The sequence below is a fragment of the Echinococcus granulosus genome, assembly GCF_000524195.1.
Source record: "Echinococcus granulosus chromosome Unknown EG_S00009, whole genome shotgun sequence".
NCBI classification, from domain to species: Eukaryota; Metazoa; Platyhelminthes; class Cestoda; order Cyclophyllidea; family Taeniidae; genus Echinococcus; species Echinococcus granulosus.
In genome coordinates, this window is record NW_020170389.1 from 1,544,859 (window position 1) to 1,560,690 (window position 15,832).

The 15,832-nt window shown below is 40.9% G+C and overlaps 1 protein-coding gene across 1 annotated transcript; it reads right to left on the reverse strand. All coding sequences in view use genetic code 11, as the record gives it.

The window, feature by feature from the left end:
• Positions 1-4,172: 4,172 nt before the first annotated feature.
• Positions 4,173-10,720, reverse strand: EGR_02180 (CCAAT/enhancer-binding protein zeta; the record flags this gene model as incomplete). The annotated part of the gene is made up of 13 exons (XM_024491429.1): positions 4,173-4,416; positions 5,530-5,722; positions 5,966-6,040; positions 6,124-6,218; positions 6,696-6,831; positions 6,913-7,396; positions 7,473-7,718; positions 8,523-8,671; positions 9,152-9,460; positions 9,533-9,617; positions 9,820-10,374; positions 10,411-10,446; positions 10,700-10,720. 13 exons carry the CDS (start codon positions 10,718-10,720, stop codon positions 4,173-4,175), a joined length of 2,628 nt encoding a protein of 875 aa, XP_024354282.1.
• Positions 10,721-15,832: the final 5,112 nt, after the last annotated feature.

Below are 15,832 nucleotides of genomic sequence, written 5' to 3' on the forward strand. Positions count from 1 at the left end.
ATATGCTGTGGATGGGAGAATCGGTGACAACGCCTACAGTCCTATGGTCTGCAGCAAAGCTCTTAACGATTAAAGCGACACTAGCCAAAACCATCAGAAAAAGCTACTTACAGAGCTTTCAACCTCACCCCTATGAAGATGTCAATGAAGTGGATAGGTGATAATCTCCCCCACTTTTTCGCTGGTTGGAGCGAACCCAGATAGGTATGGCAGGACAGCGGTGAAGTGCGAACAACGTAGCAAACGAAATAGAAGTGGAACTTCACTCCAGAGGAACTATGCTAAATCCCATTCTTTGTTACATGACCGTGCTTTTGGACTAGTGTTCCTTCGACTAGCTATGGACACGCGCAATGACCAGCACATTTCTTCGCCCCTGAATCCGGTTCCCAAACAGGACGAAACTCCAGATGCAGTAGATTTGCCAAGAGGGATCATTGTGGTTGCGATCAAGTAGCTTCTCAGTTTCATGGAAATTCGACGGATAGCACGGTTGGCCCGTGGGCGCTTCCTTACAGCACTGATTACGTTGTGATGGCTGATGCGGGGGATGACCAATGACGCGCTAAACAGGAGAGGGTCCATATAATATGTTGGTCGTTTAACACTCGTTTCTGATAAAGGAGCTACTCAGGTGGTAAGACATTACACCTTCGCCAAGTGGGCTGGCCTTTGGGTCATGCTCGTAGCTCCCAGCCATTTAGTATGTAGAATATATCTATTCTGGCTAAGTATTGTCTTCTTTAGTCTTCAGGGAAGTTCCGGGGAGCTGCATTACTGAAGGCGATGTAGATACATTTTCATTTGAAAAAATCTCATGCAATACCCGTACTTCTTAATATGCGTTTGTACGTCTCTGGATTTTAGAAGACTATACACTATGGTAAGGTTTTCTGGAAAGGTTTGCGGCATAGTGTTGTATTGTATTGCCAAGTATGAACTGAGAGCCTAAACATTCTCCCCTGAAGTAACTTCATGCGTCACATTTGCGTAAAGAAAATTTATGGCACCTATTTTTCCGTTTAGAGATGGGGTGATCTTTTGACCTTGAACCAACGCATAAACACATCGATAGCACCGTGCAGTCGAATTTAATTTTCGTTTTTTTACTTTAAACTGAAAGTGGCTTGACTAATCTGAATGTTTCCTTTACGATGCCCTGTCTCAAAATGACGTAAAGGCTTTTTTCAGGATTGTACTTTGCATTTTTAAAGCAAATCCGTACTTGCAGTTGATTTAAAATGACTAGATTCACATGAAATGCGAAGCAGTTTTTTAGGTCAAGCACAGACGATAGTGAATTGTTGCAATGCGTGTTTGTTTGGCAAGTGGTAAATTTACGCCAACGACGCGACAAAGGGGGCTAAGGTCCCTTGCCAAGGGAACGAACTCCGGTGCCTTTTTAATCTTGACCAACTGCGAACTCTCATCATGCTCCTCAAATAAAAGATGTCTTCCATACATTCGCTATCTTTCCAAGAATATGAAATCAGAGGTGAAAAAGAGAAACGATTTGCTAAGTTGGTACCTATAGGGAGAAATATAATATGACCGGTACTTTCGACCGGCAATGTATTATGAGTTCATTTAATGCAGCTAGCATCGCCACTAGCGCGCCTCATTTATCCAACAAAAGACTGTTGCAAAAAGTGAAACAATTTGAGATCAAGCAATGCAAATGAACGAATCGTGTCGTCAAATGATGCTTTAGTTAAAGGAGATTTTTGTGCGACTTTTTTAAAAACTGCCATGAGCTTTTCGCTAACTTTTGTGGTGTCATTGTCTTTTTGAACAGCTTTAGTTGGAAATAATAACCAATTTCACATGACCCAAAACTTGATCCCGCTTCCTTACAGCTTTGTGCGAGAAAAAGTGGATAGGTGACGTTAAAGTTAGTTCGGAGAAGTGGTCTTTTAACAACGCTTACAACATCCTCTTTAACGCACAGGCTCTTGACAAGTTGGCTGTTAGCTCAGTTAACGAGTAGGTGACATCAACTTTTCATATCGCCATTAAAAGCAGACCTATGCAGTTATCTTGAAATAGTTCTTGGGTTTAATTAAGGTGCATAATGCGACATCACGATAGAGTCAACTCACAGGAAAAAACACGTCTTTCCTATTGATACCTAAAGAGTTCTTTTGCTCATTGCATTTGGCTGGTAAATCAACGTTTGTTTCTTTTAATGGCAATTGTCAGAGATTCTGTGGACAAAGAGCAATTTACTAGAGCTGTCTAGTCATCGGTGACGCAATGGAAAGTAATTGGCGCAATCAACTTCAGTTCGTAAATTTCAAGCAAAGTAGTCACAGAACGCAGTGGGCGTTAAACTGTCAGTAGTCAAGGCTCTTACAAATGCACTTAAGTCATCCAATTCTTTGGGAAACACTGGAGCAATTAAAAGGTTTGCCATATTTATTACAAGAGCTTACGGTAAAATTTGCAAAAGCTATGCTATAGCCGTAAAGAAATGAACAAAACAAATCTCACAGAGAGAGGGCACGAGACTTCTCGGCTCTGTGGTCATGCCAGTGTGCCGTTAAGTATGATCTCTATCACGCAGCAACTAAGGACGAAACAATTCTCTTAACTCACTGTGACAAACTGCAAAGAGCAGACCACTGTCAAATTGATAATATGGAAAATCGTAGCTGAAAACGAAACGATTGACATGAGGTCGTGATGACATTAGGCAGAAGTATTTTGATTATTGTCATTATGAAAAATTTGTCGTAACAATGCTTCAACTTAACTTCCCAAATAGACTGAACCTACTTTTACTACATGATACGTGCCTTGGCTAATCTAAATTGGTTTGCTGGTTTTTTCTCAAATTAAGGCCTAAATTTTAACTGTAGCATTTAAAATGCACTTTAAAAGAAATCCTACCAATGTGGAACTTTTAAAGGTGATCGTGCCCTATAAAACGGATTAAACACCCTTCTGAAATGTTACCGATTTCCAGACTAAAGTGTACACGACTTGAAAAGAATGGTTCAATGGTAATACAAGCATAATTTTAGGAGTAGCACCATGTTTAAAAGAAGCTGACACAAAACAGCGCAAATCCTGAAGATGCGCATGACTTGGCTCATCCTACGTGAATTTATTGTGGGAACATTAACGATCCGTGGAAACAATTCCACTTGTGGTATAGAACCTATGCATCACATTTCGCCTCGCATGCTTTACTATCGCAGGTTTAACATAAGAGATATTTATATAGCAATGTCTGGTTGCTATGTAAAATATATTTAAACTATTTTGCCTCCATAACTATTAGTGTTTTGTTACACTATTATTTGGCAGCTTATTTTAAATTTGCGGAGGTTTTTGCATCGAAAGAAGATATTGTTTTAAAACCATTGGTTACTACGCAGAAAATTAATACAGCTTTTTATTTTAATTTTTGTGCGCTTCGCTGTATCAAAAGGTGAAATACCAGTGATGTAGTGGAGCCCACTTAAATAACTCAGGCTGAGCTACTTTCCGCGCCCGGTTTGTATTCCGTAATCACGTTAACGACAGAGCTAGAATATTACCAAATAATTTATAAATTTTAACAGCAGCTAATGCAAATATTTGGCTTGTGGAAGTATTTTACTACTATCCATTTGCGGGCTAGAACTCTAGGGAATTCATATAGGCTAGGGGGCATTTTTATAAACAGAAATATGAGAGCAAGCGTGTGCCTTTTTATCCAATTTATAATAAATACAAGATAGAAGTTGATGGTCCCCTTAAACAACCCAACTCGAACTTTACTGACCTAGTGCAGGATTATTTTCAAGAGTGGGACGAAAAGACTAAGGCAAAGACTAGACCTCTGCACCTTTCGCAATTAAGTTCCAATTCGAAGTGGGGACTCCTGGGTACGCAGGAAACTTTACTTGCTACCCAGTTGCCCCCGTGCGGAGACTAGTCGACGGCTGATGACCGGATTGGCCTATTATGTGCAAGCCCACTAGCAGTAAAAGGACCCAAATAACGCTTGATGCCACGGGTTGCACGCCTGTAAAGCAATCACCTGCTTCATTCTCGAAGCAGAAGTCGACTCCGATACCCGCGTGTGTGTCCAAGTCTGTTAAGAGTCGCCGATTTTCATTTAAAAAGACAAATAGATACAAAAAAGAGGAGTAGAATTCGACACTGTACAATAAGCGGTGATGGAATTAACGTCGTCGCGGTTTTTTAGTTGCCGATGGAATAACGCCTCGCTTTCGCTGGAACTTCTGCCTCTTCAGAGCGAATGACGCTTGTCCCCGTTTCGTTTTTCTGGATGTCGGCTGGCTACGCTTCCTATCCTGCCACTTGGGCCGATTCGATGACGAGCCTTCAGGTGCCTCTTGGTTGTCATAGAGATTGCCAATCTCCTCTGCGCTGACGAAGAGTTTATTCAGGTCAATTCTACCACATCTAATTGAGTAAAAATAATACAGTGAATTAAGAGATCAGCATCGATCATGATGGTAAAATGTGAGTCAACTAATAATTAACCGATATAACGGAGGCCTAAACATACTGTAAATGACAGCCAACTTCACCTATAATCATTCCAAACCCAATTTATATTTTTCTGTGCAAATACTCGCGAACATTTAAACAAAGAGCCTTTGGACACGTACAAATAACCAGAAAACTCAACAATCACAAAACGCGTTTGCCTGCATAAGAGATGACCACTAGTGAGCCCAAATAATTCACATCTACAGACTTAAAAACTCGTGTGCTCAAAAATGCGAAATTCCGACCAAATATTGTTAAAAATCAAGCCCGTTTACATCGGAGTTCCCAGACCTAAAAAGAGCCAAGGTTGCAGTGAAAAGATCAGAGCCCGCTGGAGTTATGCATGCTGCTCATGACTGGGGAGCACTTGACCAATGAATGAAGATAAGTAATCTAAAAGTATCAACAATGGTTTAGGAAAAGTAAGAACTCTCACGAAATTCTTGTACTTACTTCGGTCTTCAAAGTATACCTTGTAGTTCTTAATGTGAAAACTTCTAGAAACATTCGACTAAAATTGTAAAATTCAGCACGCCTATAAAACACTCCAATACTTACTCAAATAGACAGGCGAGCTAACAATCTACGAAGTACTTTTGATGAAAAATGCAAGCGATTGAAATATTTCTGAGAGGGTACAATGGTGTGATATTATGTCGGCCTACTGCAATGCAAATCCACAAACATCTGCCCCATACAAACTTGAAACATAAGTAACATCAAAAAAGTGGTCAGCAAAATAAAATATACTTTGTGAGTAAGTTTGGCTGCAATAAGCTTGATGGCCTATAAATAAAACTCACCGACAGTGGTGCAACAAAAATGACTCGTAGAATGTTTTTGAGGTATACTTATCAAACGACAGAAAGATGTTTCACAAAGCCTCTATTCCACTGCGTTATTGCAAGGTTTCTGTGCTAAGTAACAATATTCAACGAATGGAGGTAAGCAGAGTAACATCCTTCCAGTTTGACAATACTATCATTATCACAAACACCACAAATGGTAGCCAAAGCAAATTACTTGCGACTTCTCGACGATACAAAGTCGTCTTCATCATCAGTATCGCTGTCATTGTCTTCCTCCTCGCATCCCAGACCGCCGATACCCTCTCCTCCTTCTTCTTCTTCAAAACTCTCTTTTTCTTCCGAGCCTGTTACCCCATCACTTCTCCGCTTCTTTACTTTCCCCAATTCCTCCTCTTCCTCGTCAGTGGCTGAAGGGAGAAAAAGTAAGTCAGGGAGTCAGGACAAAGAGCCTAGCCAACTGCGAGTTAATGAATTGAGCTAGGTATAGCTCATTCGAACAACATACGAGCAAGACGACAATGTACTTATCAAACCAAGTCAATTGCAGCAATATCCCCTTCCCTTTGAGGTGGAACACTCCTTTCCTTCTTTCTCCTAAACATTCCCTACCGCCATTGGTTCATCAGAGCGCCATTACAGGAGCGACTTACAGTAGTTGAAATCCGAGTTATTAAGTAAACCATCCTCGTCTGCATCATTCGGAATTAGACCCTTTTCGTGATTTCCTGGAGCATTTAAAAAAAAACATGGAGGTAAAAAATAATGTTTACAGGAAAGGTGAAGACAGCATGAGAATAAGTCCACTTACTAAGATATTCGTCAAAGTCTTCGTCTAGATCCGACCCGTCACTGCTACGACCACCTTCGCTTTTGCTTGGCTTAGCATTGATGAAGTTGAAGTAACTAATAAAACAAATAGACAAGGAGAATTAAGGCGAAGAGAAACTCCAAGCCCTTGTCAGTAAAAACTTAAAACAAAAAAACAAACAAAGAGAAGTAACAAAATAACCAAACCCACTCAAACGTTGAAAACCAATGTTTAAACATAAGTGTCCAAAGACATGCGCACACTTAGTTAAATATCGGGTAGCAAAAAATCATTTATTCACAACAATAAGAGGTATCAGCTTTATAAAGACATCCATTCAAATTTGTTCAATCACTCTAGCCATCCTTTCACCATCTAGTTTACAAAGCAAGATTTTTCTTCCCTTATTTGACCCACTGGGTAGATATCAACGGCCCTCACTTCAGTCAGTCGTTAACACATATGATTAAATGATGCCATTTACACATAAGCAGATAGCATTTGGAAATGGCGAAACAAAGACTACCAGACTTTACAATATAGAGGACTGGTGGAAGCCAAAATGCACCCACCTGTGAATAAAACGTTCGTCAGAAGGCACCAGCTCAGCGTTTAGATTCTTGTAGGCCAAGCTGTTCGGAGCCAGCGTCTTAGCATGAACTCGCTTACTCACATCTGTATCAACAACCATCTTTCCCGGTTTTGCAACTATAAGGGAAGAAGAAATAGACCAATAAGGTGATATAGAAGTTACTCTATCTTCTAACCTCCCGCGACCTCCTACCCTACCTGAACTGGGTTTTGGTTTCTTGTACACAAATCGCTCCATAAAGTGAGCCACCGAGAGGTCTTCGAAGGGATCGCCAGTGTACTTAAAAATTCTCCCCTCAGTCAGACTTCTGGCGAAATAGGCGACAGTGGGATGAACGTGATTGACAAGCAACGAGAGCTGCCAACATGGCTGATTCAGGGCGTGCGCAAAGCGTGGATCTCGCGCCGAGCTGTCGTAGCCCACCGCATCTCCGATAGACCATTTCTTCGTCTTTTTGAATAGACGACGGTGGTCCCAGATACCTTCGCTGAATTTTATGGAGGTTTCCTTCTCCTTTGTCCCCACTGCATCCTCCCCTTTTTCCTCTTCGCCTGACGCGAGGACGTCGGAGAAGTGTTCTTCGTCCGAGTCACTTGCAGCAGCGTTTGGGTAGTGGCTGTGTTTGACAATACCAACTGATGTAGGAAGTACACTTTTTGAATCCTTTTGTGGCTTGACTGACTATAAAAATGAGCAGGTTTAAGCAAGCAGCGGCAGCAGAGGAGTGGTGCCCAACAACATAGAGGAAATCGCCTACCTGACCAGGAGCAGAACCGATTGGGTTAGCTTTACCAACTGAGTAGAGTTTTTCAAGGAGGATTAGTGAGCCAGCCGCAAAACCGGAGTTTGGATGGTTTAGACAGATGGAGAGAAGACGATGAATGAGAGCGGCTCGACGCCCGGCGTCGGTGTCTGCTAATAAGCTCTGGTAGAGCAGATTCAGTATGAAGGGACCACGCGCCGTCCAACGAATCGCGGAGTCTGTGAGCTTACGATAGAGCGCCTTTGGATGGAAATGAAAGGATTGACATAAGAGAGTTTCGCAATGCTCTGTTGTCTGTCAGTAGTTGCGCAAGCTGCCACAAAATTGACTAAATTCATTACTCAACTTCTGTTTGACAGATAACGGGCGTTGGCCTAATTAATCACCGTCTTTCTACGATCAAATTAATGTATTTCATGTAAACCCGTTACACTTTCCCGATTAAAGCATTTTTTGGAGAAAGATGATATTACAAACGACATTCAACTACCAATGAAAATGTTGTTTCATCAGTGAAAATAACGTACACGACCATGATACGAGGGACTTTTGCCGTAAAACCAATTGCTGATTCATACTTGCTGACCGTTGTTCACTAATATTATGTTTTGATAAATAATAAATTTCCTCTCCAGGAGTGAATAATTTCTACATAGCCTACAATGCCAGATGAGACAGAATTATTGCGCAATAAACAGGTAAAAGATATTTTCAAATGTTGAGGCAAGACCGTCAGCATTTGTAAATCTGTAACTATGCCACTCGGCTACTTTGAAGAACTTCAGTAGCCTATCTTTCAGGCGCATTCTTCTTCCAGCCCAATCTTCGGAAAATTATCACTATTTTCACTTGCTATGATGAATGTATTCAACTCCACAGTTTACAAGACAACTTGCGGACCAAGTTTCCAATTTAACGCACAATGGATGATTAAAGAGAAATTCCGTCGCTGGCAATTCAGTTGCATTGAAAAGGGACTAATGTTTACTAGAAGAGGAAAGTTACTAATCCTGACAGCAGGAAGCATTCACTGTCGAAACTCACTTGATAGTAGCGATTGCGAAGTTGTTGCTGATGGGAAGTAAAGTGGAAAAGGAAGTTGAGGGCCTGTAGACTTATTGTAAAATTCGTCGTCACATGAACCAGCCTGAAGATGGCGTTGACGTCTGTGACGTTCTCAGACATGATCTTCGCTGACAAAGACAAGCGAACGTTCATAAATGAGGTAAACATGTAGAGCTCAAATAATTAAGCCCAGATAAGTAGCGAATACATACTGCTACTGTGCCTAAAATTCGTCTTAATCCATTGGGAACATTACTTTCAGTACCCGGTACTAGTTCTAGACATTGCACAGCATAATAAATTGAAATAGTAGAGGGCTTAGAATAGATTTCATTGGCTACAGAACGAGAAGTGTTGAAATTCGAGAAAAAAAAGGCTACTAATGCTAGTAAACCTTATAGGGTGCACACAGATATTATAGTATTTCAGTGATCACAAAAGCAGATAATTTGTGAACAATCTGAGTACATTCCTATCCGTTATTTCAAATCTCATTCTATTCATCCAACAATCACCCGAAATTATATTCTAGGCCTCTACATAAGCTACCTTAACTAATCACAAAACACAAAGTGAATGATAAATAAAACCTAGGAGTACCACCTTACGCGAGAGATATGGGGCAACGCGGCTAATGCCAGCGAGGAGAACAGCAGTAAGGCGTTCAGGTAGCTCCTTAGAGCTTACCGACGCGCGAAAGAATGATAGATAGATGCGGAAGAGAATGGCGGCGACAGTAGTGTCACTGGTAGCGGCATCCTCCATGACCGTGACAAGCTGGGAGTTCCTCTTGGAAAGGGGGATACAGGAGAGTAGCACAATGGCGTAGTATTTAGCCCGATCAAGCAGATTCGGACGGAAGAGGAAAATTCGTATTTGTTCTACTAGCATCGCTTTCAGGTAAGGATGACTCTGACCTGAAGCACAAGGTGACCCAATGACTTCTCAGCAAGATTTGAGTGATTCAGGAGGAGTCAAGGGAGACTTACACATAATACGCAATTTGTGAATCACGCTAGATGCAAAGCCCCTACTGCGATCACCGAGCTTATTCACCACAATACTGATCGCCAACTAAACTAAAAATTATTCGGAATGCAATCATTACCTCCCGATTTTCAGGCTTCTTCGTAGCTAAACTTACCAGTGCGTCTAGAAAAGAATTAAGACGTACAAGCTTTTACCTACTTAGCGCTTTCGTTTTCGCTGTGGGAATGGTATCACTTATTAAAACGTTCTAAATATAGTGAATGATGAGGGTAGCAGCAAAAATTACCTCCAAAGAGGTCAAAAACAGAAAATAGAACTGTTTAATCCTATGCTCGAAGTACCACAAAGCAAGGATATTCTCACGGCAGTTGTGAGGCAGCTTGAGTCCATTTCGAGCATTTTTAAGCGTCAGTTCATCTGTAAGCGCTGCGGGGTACTTTGCCAGGACTTTAAATGGACGATTTTCGAAGGCAATTAGAGCTCGCATGCTGGGAAGAAGAAAGTTTTCAAAGAGATTGGAGAGAACTTCTGTCGCCTTCATACAAAGCTGATTTTTGACAGGTGAAATGGACGCCAGCAAACTTTCGATGTGTTGCAGAGAAGAGAGTGGATTTTTCCTAACCATGAATGCCAAAGCCAACACACGATCCACACTAGTGCCACGACGCAGCACCGTACTCAGCCATTCTTGAATAACACGGTCCTTTCCATCGTATAAAAAGTCATTCAGCAAAGCCCCACTCTTGCTAATAATAAAGTACTTATCGAATATATTTCTGGCCCGCGTCTCTTGATAGTTAACATTGACAACTTCTGGGGATTCTGACTCCAGTTGTGTATACTATCAACCTAGTTATAGAGAATTTCCAAAACTCACCGAATTACTGAACCATGCTTTTGCCATGGCGGTAACCTAAAATAAAGAGGGGAGTTTGGAAATGGAAGGGAACGGTTCATTGAAGCAATGCATTGCAGCACAGGCCTTTAAGACACCCACCCAAAAGGCCCAAAGGTAATGGCTCCAAAAACAAGTTACAAAACGGTTCCACTATTTGTTTTAAACAATAATACGAAATGCAGGTGACGAATAAAAACGTGGGTGGGAACAAAACCGACCGCGCACAACCCAAACACACCAGAATTAAATTTGGTGGCTTCTCACGTACACTTGCTGAAGCTGCTACCATTATTTATGATAAAATGCCATTCAAGTAATAACACCATATAGTAGCACGTAAAAACTTAGGCTTGGATAATGGTGGGTGTGCACAAAATTATCGTCTAACTTTCCCCTACAAATAGGTTTTATTTGTAAATTTACTTCCATATTCAGATTTTGTTCTGACGTAATCTTTACCACTGTTAAAGAATGCTCTGACCTCATTTTTTGAAACCTTTAGTTATCATGTTCTTAGTTTTATATTCTAACGATACTTTTTTTCAATATTAAATACTGAAATATAGGATGACAAATTTTTGGCTTTTATGCTAGTTCATGCTGATTTTACTGATTATAAGCGGCCCCAACTTTTAGGCAAGAAAACTTGTTTTGATTTTTCCATCTTCTTCGTGATGGGTTTTTTTTAACTAGATTAAGTGTTTTTGCTCCCTTTGGTAGTTTTCCTCGACATCTTAAAGTATATGGATGTCTACCTAATCACTAGTGAGAACCTTTATACATTCTTATGAGGGATGGCAAGATAGGAGTGTGTAGCGTCACGAGACTCGGGCAGAATATATATATATATTCAGCACGGAGAAGGTGTCTAGGCTATTGGCATGGCCCAAAAGGCCAGCCCACCCAGTGAGGTACAAGGGGGCTAATTCAAAGTACAAAAGTGGCGCCTCACCAGAACCGAGGGATAAACCACTATCGTTTTACATAGCCTCCCTCCTCTTTTGAGCGTCGTCCCCGGCGCTCCCGCAGGTCAATCTCCCGCGTCAGCCATTACAACGTAGTAGGTGCAGTAAAGAAACACCCACGAGCCGACCGTGCCAGTCACCAAATTAGTGCGCAACTGAGGGGATACTTGACCTCAACGTCACTGATCCCTCTTGGCAGCTTAACTGGATCTGGAGTTTCATCTAGTTTAGGGATTTGATTCAGGACGAGGAACTGCGTCAGCCATCATGCGTGTCCATAGATGGATGTAGGAACACTGGCCTAAAAGTAGATTTGTGTAGGGAAGGGCGGGATTTAAGATAGGTCCATGGGAGACGGTAGGGAAAATCCGTAATGAAACTTCCAGATGGTTCACGGCCAATGTCACTTCAGTTGTTAATAGCTTTTCTGCAGAACACGGGACTGGGAGAGATGCTGAAGGTAGACGTCAACATCAACCCTTCTGTTAGGGGTCATCACCATTCTCCCATCCGCAGCACACGTACTTCTTCGGCTCCACTAAGTCTTATCACGCAGAAGTGGAAAATCAGGATGCATGTCTTTTAGGATCGGGTTCGCTTTCCGCTGCCACCAATGTAGCGTGCCGAGACTCCCTGAAGACGAAAGAAGACACAATACCCGGGCAGAATATATGTATATTCAGCACGGAGAAGGTGTCTGGGCTATTGGCATGGCCCAGAAGGCCAGCCCGCCCAGCGAGGTACAAGGGGGCTAATTCAAAGTACAAAAGTGGCGCCTCACCAGAACCGAGGGATAAACCACTATCGTATTACAAGTGTTTATTTATCACCAACGTATTTCAAGTGTTTTCTCCTCGACAATTACATGCCTTGACTTGCTGATTGTCGATAGGCATCACATTGCTCACCTTTATCTTAAAGCTTTAGACGTTAACAAGTAGCGCAAAGATGAACTAAGTGAAAGTTTTCCGAGGACTTATTAAATTATTGTTTAAATGGAGGCAGTCCTAGGTAATGATCAAGCACAGGACAGACTCCCTTTAGCTTTTGGTTTAATACTTTAGTAGGCTAAAGAATAGCTTTCCATTTGTTACCTTAGCATGAAAACACAAATGTTGCTCTAAGTTGACAGTTGCCCTACGTTTGGGTCATAGCAGCCGTGCAAACTAACGACATTGTATGACTAAACAGTATTTGCAAAAGAAAGAATTGGCCGATTAATACCATACTGCAATAACTCTGCAAATACCTTCACGTTATTTTTTGCGGCACCTTAGCACTAAGCACCAAACAAAGGGAGAGTGACTGTGCGGAATGCGATCAACTGACTGTCGAGAAGCGCCCTAGTTGTCGCAGCGGCTCGCGCTTCAAGTGTGTTTTTTTGGCATGCGACGTGGTGCGCGTGGGAGTGTGCCAGTGAAACATGATTTTCCGAAGAATGGTGCTTGCCAGAGGTATGTATGAGATTAACGTGGTTATCGCTTTTTAGTCAGGGTCGTTGTTACCTCCTATCAACGTCACAAATCTACGGAAGGCAGGGACAAGAATCTTAAAACAGCATGATTTTAAATTTTAATAGAGTAGCTATTTAGCTACGTGTGAACGGCTCATTTTAAAAAGGAAAATAGTTTCTTTAAAACGAATGTAACTTGTAAAGGTACACATTTAGCTACACATGAATTGAGGGGACCATTGACTGAAACAGACGCTAGCGGCAAAACGACTTCAAAAATGCCCAAAAACTCATTTCAAATAGCAATAATTTGTGCCTACTCTTAACTTATCTGATTCTTAGGTATGCAGATGCACCTGCCGAACGCTCTTTCAACGACGCCCTAAACAGTGGCCTAAAGGCTATAAGTTGTATCTAATAGAGATGTGGCTGCTATCATGATGATGTGAATTGTCATCTCTGCCGGCTCAATTTTAACTTGAGTTTGTTCTGAAAGCTTCTCCCTAGGGTTACACAGTCCCTGCGAGTTACCAACCGATATTCCTGTTCCTACTTCAGTATAGTGGACTGAATAGTTGCTGAACTCAGTAATATGCTACGGTTTTCAGTAATAATAAAATCGGATGAAACATAATTATCTATAGTATTTTTGTCATGGAGAAATCAAAATATTAACACTGTGGTTTCCAAAATAATCATGCAATTCCACTGTTTGTGCCGATGTGGAAAGTTCTATACTGGTACCCCCAGAGCTCAAATCTTACCAAAGCTTAGGGTGTTTAAGCTTAATAATTTTTTATGACAAACTATGTTGAATAAATATGTGCAATGTAATACAATGGGAGTAAACTAAATTAATTTGGATGATTACAGTAGCATTTATCTCCTTTGCAAAATCCCTTTACAATTTTTGGCTACTTTATGCTGTCTGCAGCAATCACATGTCGGTGACTAAGCCTTTCCAACGCGCATGTGTAAAATGACTCCTTTATCTTACTTGATTTTGTAAAGTTTTGCAAACAAGGTTACTTGCGCAATTGCCCTGTCTTCAGCCCCTCTGTCACATACTTTTACCAACAAGTACCTGAGAAATTTTGGAAAAATTTCGAGAGTTGCATTTCTTTAAATATCTCAGATGACGTAAAACAATGTTTTAAGTTCAGATTAAGCAATCTATATTCCAGTGTTTCAGGAATACTGCAACTACTCTCCATTGTGATTTATTCATTCAAAAATAGCTTTTACAATTAGTCATAACTAACAGAGCGATAGCATAAAGCTGTAATGGACGAAAGGCAGACAAATAATGGTGTTTTACCACAAGCTTAGCATTATTTTATACATTCGTAAATGCCTTTGGATGTTTGAGAAGAGGAGCTTGAAAAATTTAGATAAATAATGGATGGGTATCGGCGTATCAAAACCACAACTGAAGCTGTGTGAGTTCAGGCCTTCCCCACTCTTGGTTCAAACCACTAGCACTAAGTATGTGTTTTACTAAATTAAAAACAAGAGTAGGTAAAGAAGCCGATAAAAGTGCCAAATATAACTCAGCATATCAATTATTTATTTAGTGTTCGGAAATAAGGCTTTCATTATACAGTAACAAAAATTGTGGTTCATTTGTATGAAAATCAAGTTATTGCACTTGTACCTTCGAACCGGAACTGTGGGTTCCTCAAATTTTGTCCTAACAAGTACGGATACGTATCGTCTACGAAGAAAATTTTGTTTACTTAGTGGGCGTGTGGAAATCGTAAGCATTAAAACGAGTCATCAGGTATCGAAAGTACGGATTGCTTAAAATGTTAAGGTGCAAATGTTTGGCCAAAGAATCGAAAATCGAACAACGATTTCCAGATCAAATTATCACCATTACCAGTTCTGCAATAGTGGTTACATCAGAAATCGTACGAAAACCTTAAGCCACTGTTAACCTCGACAATCCAGTTATTCTGAGTCATACTGGTATCAGGTCAACGTAGGGGTGGGGTGGGACAAGCAGATGTCCAGAAAGTAAGACATGCGGACAATCTGTAGTGGGCACACTCATGCCTTGCGGTAGCTCGTCGTGTCCCAACCCAGGTGTAGGGAGACGGGCAGCCCACTCAATCGAGATGCCTGTGGCTTTGCACTCGAAGGTGAACTCATAGACAGTCAGACGATCTAGCAGCGATAGAAATATTACAGTGCAGATGTTTAGTATAAGAACCAAAAGTGACGCAATGTTTTCTAAATCAAATTATCACTTATACCAGTTGTCCGATAGTGATTGCATCGAAAATGAATTATTCTGAGTCGTTTGGGTTTTAGGTTGAGAGCGAACCCTAAAAAGCCGCATTTATGAAAGGGCACGAACTCGCAATTGTATTTCACTATTTGATGTCGTTTTTTAAAAAGATATTTGTAGACGAATTGTCCTAGAATGCACAATTGGCTGCTTCACTCCAATCAGTTCCTGATTCTATAATTTTTTGAACAATATCTGTAAGGTTTTTCCATCCCAAAGTAAAATTGTATCTTCTGCTCATACCAGAATTATTGGTAATGGGGCCATAAAATGCACCACATACCATTATTCACCATAAGAATCACTGCTTTAACCGAAGATGTATAACTTTTATCTGTATTTAACTACGGCCCTTAAAAAATCAACCTATTTATAGAAGAAATCCTTTCGCGTGCTCATTTCATTAAAGCACAGGCGCAAATTTAGTTATGCAAGCAATTTCAAAAAACTAGATGCTTTGTTATTTGTAGGAAGTTATGTTGATTAACCTTCAACAAGCCAGTTACAGTCAGAAAGACTGCAAGTGACAAGGTGGCATCACACAACTGAAGGATGTGCAAAGAATCTCAATTAATTTTGGCACCCTTTAGAGTAACCCTCGTTCAAAAATAAGAATTTGGAGCATATATGCATTAGGCGGTTAAATGATATTGTCTAAATAGATCAGAATCACAACCAGCGCATGAGTCAACA